The following is an 8,452-nucleotide window of genomic DNA, read 5'->3' on the forward strand; positions in this document are numbered from 1 at the left end:
CCACCAGCCGGTTGGGGGCAGGCGGCCCCGAACAGATGGGCGGGGGACGCCCAGCTAGTTTGCTTGCAGCAACCGCCACGCGGCGAGGAGGCGGACCCGGCGGCCGCTGGGGCCGAAGCCCGCAGCCGCGCGCCCGCACCCAGCACCGCCCCGCCCCGCCCCGCACGTCACGTGAACTCCGCTGGTCCCGCGGGTGGGAACGGAGCTGGTGCCAGTTGAAATGAAAATGAGCTCCGAGGGCCCCTAGGTTGCCTGGGCCTCAGTTTCCCCATTCCAAACCGAGGGTGGGGAACCAGAAGACCTCTAACTCGGAGAGCCACCGGAAGGTCCCCTGGAGCTCTCAGAGCCCCGCCGGGCAGGCCGGCGACAGGGGCCTCCTGCTGCTTCGGCCACTTCCCAGCGGTCAGGGCACGGGCAAGCTGAGACCTCCCTCGGGTCCCTCTGCTTCCTGCTCAGGCTCAGGCTCTCAGTCCGCAGCGCGACGGGTGGGGCGAGCCCCTCCGGGTGGTAGAAACCCAGGCCTTGGGGGTCCTGCGGCCACCGCGTCCCCAGCCCGAAGCTAGGCTCGGAGGAGGGGCCCAGACGGCGTGAAAGAAGAGGGCGGTGCCGGACGCCGAGGGAGCCGCCCGTGCCCCTCCTGCTGGCCGGCTCGGGGCAGCTCTGGTTGCGACGGCGCCCACACAGCCCTGCAGGTGCTGGGGGGCGCCCCAGGCTCGCGACCCCGCCGCCGAAGGGACGCTCAGGGCTGAGGCGAGACCCACCCCCACGCCCTCCTCCCTCCTCCTCCCTCTCCGGCAGGAACAAAAGCGGGAGGTGGGACCCGCAAGCGACCTGACTCCGCGGGGCGGGCCGGGGCGGGGCGGGAGACACCGCCTCCTTAAAGCCCGGCCGCGGCGCGGCGCTCGGCACTGGCGCCGGCCTCGCCTGCGCACCCCGAGCACCTCCCTCCGGGTCTAGGCCTCCGCTCCGCGTCGGGGCTCGCGCAGGTCTCCCACGCGCCGGGCCCGTATTGGCGCCGCCTGTCCGTCGAGCATGGGGCTGCCTCGGAGGGCGGGGAATTCGGCGGAGATGCGTAAGGTAAGAGCCGGGGACCGGGGACCGGGGACCGGGGACTGGGCCTGGGGGCGAAGACCGTGACCCGCGTAACCGCGCCTCTGCGCCCGCTCGCAGAGCCTGAAGCCTCTGTTGGAGAAACGCCGCCGCGCGCGCATCAACGAGAGTCTGAGACAGCTCAAGGGGATCATTCTGCCGCTGCTGGGCAGGGAGGTGAGCGCCGGGCCCGGGGGCGCAGCGGTGGGAGTCCTGGGCGCGGAGCGAGGAGGGAGGGAGGGCCCCCTAAAGGGGTGCGGAGGCTCCGCGCGGGGCCCAAGGCCGAGCCCGGGTGGGGCTGGCATAGGGGAGCCCACCCTCCGCAGTCCACGGTGCGCGCGGCCCCCCGCTCCTGGCGAGAGCTCGGTGCGCAGTCAGCCTGCCGGAGATCTGTCATGATTGCCCGTTTCTCTGTCATTCTCCCTGGTGGCCTGTCGCAGAGCTCCAGCGACTCGAAGCTGGAGAAGGCGGACATCCTGGAAATGACCGTGCGCTTCCTGCAGGAGCTGCCCGCGTCCTTCTGCCTGGAGGCGGCGCCCAGTGAGTGACCCCGCCCCAGCCCTGCGCCTGGCGCCAGCCTCACCCGAGCCTCGGTCCGAGCCTCACGCGCCTCTCTGCCCGCAGCGCCCTCCGACAGCTACCGCGAGGGCTACCGTGCCTGCCTGGCGCGCCTGACCCGCGTGCTGCCCGCCTGCCGCGTCCTGGAGCCGGTCCTGAGCGCTCGCCTGCTGGAGCACCTGCGGCGGAGGGCTGCCGGCGCCACCCCCGACGGCGGGAGTGCTGCGGCCGCCTGCGGCCCGCCCTCGCCCTGTTCGCCGCCGGCCCCCGGGCCCTTGCCGCCTGCGCCTCCCCGCGGCCCCAGCTTCTGGCGGCCCTGGTAGCCCCTGGCCTGTCCACGGTCCTGCTAACTGCCCCTGGGGACTGAGGAAACTCTTGGTGACAACTGCCATTCCCACGCAGGGATCAGCCCAGCACCCGCAGCCGGACCCATGGTGCAGATATTTGTGACCAGCGTGGCAGACTGAAGCCCAGGGAAACCCAGCTGGAGGAAATAAGGGGAGAGGCCCTGCCTCACCCACCCACTTGAGGGTGTCTGGGCTGGAGGGGGGCAGGTGGCTTCAGGGGTAGCACGAAGCTCCCCAACCCCACTGGTGGACATGACTCTAGGCCTGGGCCAGTTCCAGCCGCCAGGCAGCCAACACACCTGTCCCAGCACTGGCGCCGGCCCCGGGGTGGGCCGGGAGCTCACCCAAGCCAGGTGCAGGCACCTCCTGCGACTGGTCACTGCCCTACTGGCCCTTCTCGGGCCTGCCTCCTCGCCAGCTCTGCGTGGGACGCTCTGGACGGACAGCAGCAACGAGCCGGGCTCTGCAGGCCAGGGGGCCGCCGCTGCCACTCCTGGGCCCTGCTGCCCAAACCCTCCCGTCAGGACGGCCCGTGGGTGAGCCAGGGCCCCGAGCTGTCGGGCCGGAGGCTTCGCTAGGCGGCGTGGGGAGGGCTTCTCTTCCTGAGTGTTAATGGAACCTGGCTTACGTGCCAGGTGCGAGGAAGGGGCGGGAGAGGAACCAGGGCGCCCAGTACAGGGGCCGTGCCCGTGGAAGGTGAGCAGGGCCGATGCCACGGAGCAGCAGAGATTCAAGGGGTAACAGCAGGTTAAGGACCAGGAAACACCTTTCCTTGTTTTCTCCTGCAAACTGCTCCCTGCTGCTCTTCAGGATGGGTTGCTAGATGCAACTTGTAAGTTTTTTTGTGTTTTTTTTTTCTCACTTTTAAAAACTTGAATCTTTATTGTATTTTTTTTCCCATTGCCGTTTAGCTCCCTTCCCCCCCCGCCCCCCAGCAATCAGCACAGCAACTTGTTCTTGAGACTTTTCTTCCTTCCTGTGGAAGTGAGAAGAGCCTGTGAAGGCTCAGGCAGGGGCCGCGCCTCCCAGGAGTGGGTGCCCAAGACAGGGCGCAAGCCCCATTGCCGGTTGTGTGCCCGCCATTTCATGAGGACTCACTGAGCACCCTCGAGAAGGTGGCAGTCCTCCCCGCAGGGCCTCGTCCGACAGCCTGGCCCGGGCCCGGGGCCCTGGGGTCATGAGGACAGAGCATATGGCGGGGGTGGAGGTGGTCACTAGACCCCTGCTGACCTCGGCGCTGATTTGGATGGCACGACATGGGAAGCTGCGGGTGTCACTGAAGCAGGCACTGCTAAGACAACAGGGTAAGCCCCCAGCAAGTGTCCTGTCCCACCCCCCTCTCGGGGCGCAGCTGGATGGACTGCAGGCTCCCAGAGGGCAGGGCTGGGACAGAGTGCACCGCTGTCCCCAGGGCACCAGGCGCACAGTGGATGCTCAATAAACACGGTGGACTAAGGAACAGTGATGTGACCAGACCGTGATGTACCGAACCCGGCACAGCCTGGACTCCCACCCTGGCGCCCTGCCATCCCTTTGAATAGCCACTCCAGCAGGCCTGTGCCCCCAGGGGCAAAGGCGGGGGAGGGCGTGGAGGCCAGGGAGGGCAGTTCCTACTGACTCTGGCCTGTCCCTGGGACTGCCCGTGGGCTGGGGACTGCACTGCTGAGCTGCCTGAACAAGGCGGGAGGAGAGGCAGGCGACCCAGAAGCCCACGCCCCCATGTGAGCTGGAGTTCCCTCCTGGGGTCCAGCAATGCACACCCAGCATGCGCCGCCCTGGCTCTTTGTCCCTGTGGGAGCTTTCAGGAGAGGTTTAAACTCTGTAAGAACAGACCGTCGAGAGAGCCCCAGCCTCCTTCCGGCCAGCTCTGCCAATTCTTGCTGCCGAATCCTGTCTGGGCTCCTGGCTCTGCACTCTCAGTGACCTGACCTCAGCCAAGCTCCATGCAAGCACCAGGGAGGGGACGTGCAGAGGGGCCGGTGACTCACAGGGTTGGGCCTGCCTTCCGGGGCACCTGAGCTGCAGCCTGCCGGCTCTGGCAGGAAGCTGGGGGAGGCCCAGATGGGGGAGGCCCTGGGCCCCAGGCAAGAAGCCAGCTTCCCAGCAGGGATGCGCAAGAGCTGCCCAGAAGGCTGACACTGGGACTGGGCTTGTGAAATAGGGCCGGCCGACCGCCTCTCCGCAGGGCGCCGCTGACACCCTCTGCCCCCGGCAGCTCCCTGGCATTCCCAGAGCTCTCCCTGCCGCCCAAGGTGAGCACTGGGCGGCAGGCTTTCCCTGTGTGGGAGGGAGGCTGCCCCACCCGGAGCGTTTCTGACATCAATAAAGCCGATGCCAGGTCCCAGGGCCCATTCCTGGGATGTCCTTTCTGGGACGGCCCCATGACTGACTCCCTTTGTCTGGTTATCACGCTTGATTGGAGGCAAGGGCCCCATGTTCCTCACAAACCAGTGGGGAAAATGACTCAGTGACCCAGGGCGAGTGCAGCCCTGAGCTGTCTGGCAGACTCGGCTGGAGCCCCCCTGCCTGTCTGCCTGGCGGCAGCAGCTAATTCAGAGAGGTCACATCTCGTTTTTTCAGGCACGAGGACAAAGAGCAGGTTGCCAAGGAGACCGCTAATAAACATTTACAAACTGCTGGGCTCTGCTTGGCCCTGCGAAGCCTGGACTCAGCGGCTGAGTCTCCCACTGGCTCATCGGGAACAGGGAGCGGAACGAACACAGCCTGGGAAAGCCTGGGGCTCCGCAGAGCCCTCCGCATCCCGCTGCAGCATGGCCACTCTGGAGCCTGTGTCGGGACAGAGGGGCCCTTCCCCATGGTGGGCAGTAACCTCCTGGACCAAACATCAAGGCCAGGCTTCCTTTTAAAAAATGCGCCTGGTTGCTCCAGCCAGTCCGGAGAAGAACCAACCCACCCAGCCGTGTTGTTTCCTTGGCTTTACTTCTTGTCTGAGCCCCTTACAGGGGCGCTCTGCCTCTGGGGTGCCGGTGTCTCTGTGTATCCAGGTGGCTGCCCTGTAGAGAGCATCCCAAGCACACAGTGTGGGGGAGAAGGCACTAGCTATGTAGGGTTGCCAGGGAGCAACTAGTTTCGCTCTGGGTTTTGAGAAGCCTTGGCAAAGCCCCAGTCGCTTAAAACAGCTGCGACAAATCTTTGACAGGTTTCTGGAGTGTGAGAAAGGCACCGGGGGAAACACCCTGTGTGACCGTGTGGTGTCGTGTTCCCCTGGATCCGCTGGGGGGCAGCAGAGAGCGGGCCAGGTGGCTGTCCTCGGGATCACACTTGGGAAAGAAGGTGTTCCCTGGCCTGGCAGCCGAGGAGGGGAGTCCAAGCTGAGTATGTGCCCGGGGGGTACTGGTCTTGGCAGTGCTCGTTCTGTTCCAGATGGTGGGCCCTAGAGCCACCCGTGTTGGTGTTTAGTATGTTCAAAGCCTGAGGGAGCCCTGACAGACGGGCTCAGTTGGTTCTGTTGATTCTGATCAGGTTGCCTGGGTTCTGGGGTCGGGGTGTGTATGAGAGGTAACCAATCGGCAATTCTCTCTCTCTTTCTCCCTCCCCCTCCCTAAAAAAATAATAATAATACATGACAAGATAGCTGAAAGAAAATAAACCTAAGGGAGCCCAGGACAAAGTCCTTAAAGAGCAAGGAATCATTCTAGACCCCAGAGATCAGAGGCAGGTCCAGGTTTTGCGGGGACTACATTTTCAGGCCCTCTGTAAGAAAATGAATATAAAATTTTAGATAGAGATGTAGTAGGAGGATGAATACTTATTCAGAACAGAAGTGTAAGTCACATCAAACCAGGGGTGTTTGCAGCGGGCGTCCTGTCCTGGGTTCCCTTGAGGCCGTTTACCAGGCCGGCTGACGCCGAAACGCTTCCTGGTGACTACCGGCTGCCCCTCGGCTCCCAGAACACTCGGCCGCTCTCCGCCAGCGGCCTCAAGCTTAAGCCTCATCAGCCTCCTGGCAAACCCACCTGCCCAGGAGGGACCCTGAATCTGCTCGAATGGCAGATAAATGCCTCCCATTTCAAGCTACATTACAAGCTACACATGAGCAGATATATATTTACGCGTGGACTTCATTTTCGGCAACTTTCCCCCTTCACACTTACGTGGGACGCTTGTGACACGCACGTCACTAGGTCCTGCCTCCAGGGGTTCTGGCTCCCCCGGCTGCTTCAGTGCCTCGTCCCACGCACCTCAGGCCAGGTTACGCTGCTGCTGCTCTGGCAGAGCCCCCGTGTCTGAGAGCGATGGGTGCGGAAGGGCAGAGTGGAGTGGGGAGTTAGTGTTCAACGGGGCAGAGTTCCGTTTTTGCGAGATAAAAAGGTCCAGGAGATGGGCAGTGATGATGGTTGCACAACAACGTGAATGCGCTTCACGCCCCTGAACTGGCCCTTAAAAAGGGCTTGGATGGAGCCCTGGCTGGTGTGGCTCCATGGAGTGAGCGCCGGCCTGTGAACTAACGGGTCGCTGGTTCGATCCCCAGTCAGGGCACAGGCCTGGGTGGCGGGCCAGGTCCCCCGTTGGGGGTGGGAGAGAGGCAACTGATTAATGTTTCGTTCCCTCTCTATCTCCCTTCCCCTCTCTCTAAAAATAAATCAGGGTTTTTTTTTAAGAGGTAAATCTTATGTTTCTGCGTATTTACCACCCCGAATGTAAGAAAGTAGACGCCACGTCTGCAGTGGGGCTGCTGTATGCTGGTGTGCACTGCAGGCTGTCCCCTGGGGCCATCTGGCTTTCACAGGGACTGGCCTGTCAATGAGATGAGGCTGTGACGTGTCCTTTGGGTCTGTCAGCAGCCGCCTCCGTTTTCACTGCGCTGGGGGTCCAGGCTGTTTGACTTGCTGTCTTGGTGGGCGTCAGTATCAAAGTTGACACTTTAAAAAAAAGCGATTTGAAACTTCAGGCCAAGATCGAGGCATAGGTAGATACACATTGCCTCCTCACACAACCAAAAGAAGGATAACAACAAATTGAGAAACAAAAAACAACCAGAATTGCCAAAAAATTGAACTGCAGGGAAGCCCAACAACCAAGCAGTTAAAGGAGAAACATTCATCCAGACCAGTAGGAGGGGCGGAGATGCCATGTGGCGGGGGTGGAGAGGCCATGTGGCACAAGCGGCAGCTGGCAACCCGGATGGTCCCACGTCTGCGTGTGGAGAAACCGGAGGAACAGCTGGGGAGCGAGACAGACTGCACAACCCAGCGTTCCAGTGCAAGGAAAGAAAGCCTCAAAACCTCCGGGGGTAAAAACCTGCGGGGGTTGCAGTGGCAGGAGAAACTCCCAGCCTCAGGGGGGAATCCGTTGGAGAGACACATGGGGTCTTATAACAACTACGAACCCACCCACCTAGGAATCAGCACTAGAAGGGCCCGATTTGCTTGTGGATAGAGGGGCAAGTGACTGAAAGCTGGCAGAGAGCTGAGCAAACAGCATTGTTCACCCTCGGGCCCCTCCCCGACAGAGGGCACCAGAACACAGCCACATGGGTGGCCCTGCACCTGTGAACACCTAAATCTCTGCCCTTGCAACATAACAGGAGCACCAAGACAAAGAACTATGGCTCCAATGAAAGAAAAGATCAAGGCAATGAAGAGATAACCAACCTATCAGATGCACAGTTCAAAACACAGTTTATCAGAGTGCTCACAGTAATGGTTGAGTATGGTCACAAAATAGAGGCAAAAGTGAAGGCTATACAAAGTGAAATAAAGAAAAATACACAGGGAACCAGCAATGAAGGGACGGAAACCAGGACTCAAATCAATGATTTGGAGCAGAAGGAAGGGATAAACACTCAACCAGAACAACATGAAGAAACAGGAATTCAAAAAAATGAGGAGAGGCTTAGAAACTTCCTTTAAATGTTCCAACATCTGAATTATAGGGGTGCCAGAAGGAGAAGAATAAGAGCAAGAAATTGAAAACTTATTTGAAAAAATAATGAAGGAAAACTTCTTCAATCTGGCAAAGGATATAGACTTCCAGGAAGTCCAGGAAGCTCAGAGAGTCCCAAAGAAGTACCCAAGGAGGAACACACCAAGGCACATCATAATTACATTCCAAGATTAAAGATAAGGAGAGAACCTTAAAAGCAGGAAGAGAAAAGGAGACGGTTACCTACAAAGGAGTTCCCACAAGACTATGAGCTGATTTTTCAAAAATCTCTCTGCTTTATCTCCCTCTGCCCTGGACACCTCCACCAGCATCCCCCCCCCCACCCCGAGTTCATGTGCATGGGTCATATACATAAGTTTTTTGGTTCCTCCATTTCCTATACTTTTCTTAACCTCCTCCTGTCTATTTTGTACCTACCATTTATGCTTCTAATTCCCTGTTCCTTTTCCCCCATTCTCCCCTCTCCCCTCCCCGCTAATAACCCTCCATGTGATCACCATGAGAAACCTTATAGACAAGAAGGGGCTGGAAAGAAGTATTTAAAGTCATGA

At 60.4% G+C, this 8,452-nt stretch overlaps 1 protein-coding gene across 1 annotated transcript; it reads left to right on the top strand.

Annotated features, from left to right (window-relative positions):
* The first annotated feature begins 965 nt into the window (after positions 1 to 965).
* Positions 966 to 1,970, top strand: HES2 (hes family bHLH transcription factor 2). The gene is made up of 4 exons (XM_054583303.1): positions 966 to 1,077; positions 1,171 to 1,266; positions 1,530 to 1,629; positions 1,714 to 1,970. Exons 1-4 carry the CDS (start codon positions 1,033 to 1,035, stop codon positions 1,968 to 1,970), a joined length of 498 nt encoding a protein of 165 aa, XP_054439278.1. The 5' UTR covers positions 966 to 1,032.
* The last annotated feature ends 6,482 nt before the right edge of the window (positions 1,971 to 8,452 follow it).

The sequence above is a fragment of the Pteronotus mesoamericanus genome, unplaced genomic scaffold (assembly GCF_021234165.1).
Source record: "Pteronotus mesoamericanus isolate MK-2021 breed Mesoamerican mustached bat unplaced genomic scaffold, CSHL_Meso_final contig_1193, whole genome shotgun sequence".
NCBI lineage: Eukaryota > Metazoa > Chordata > Mammalia > Chiroptera > Mormoopidae > Pteronotus > Pteronotus mesoamericanus.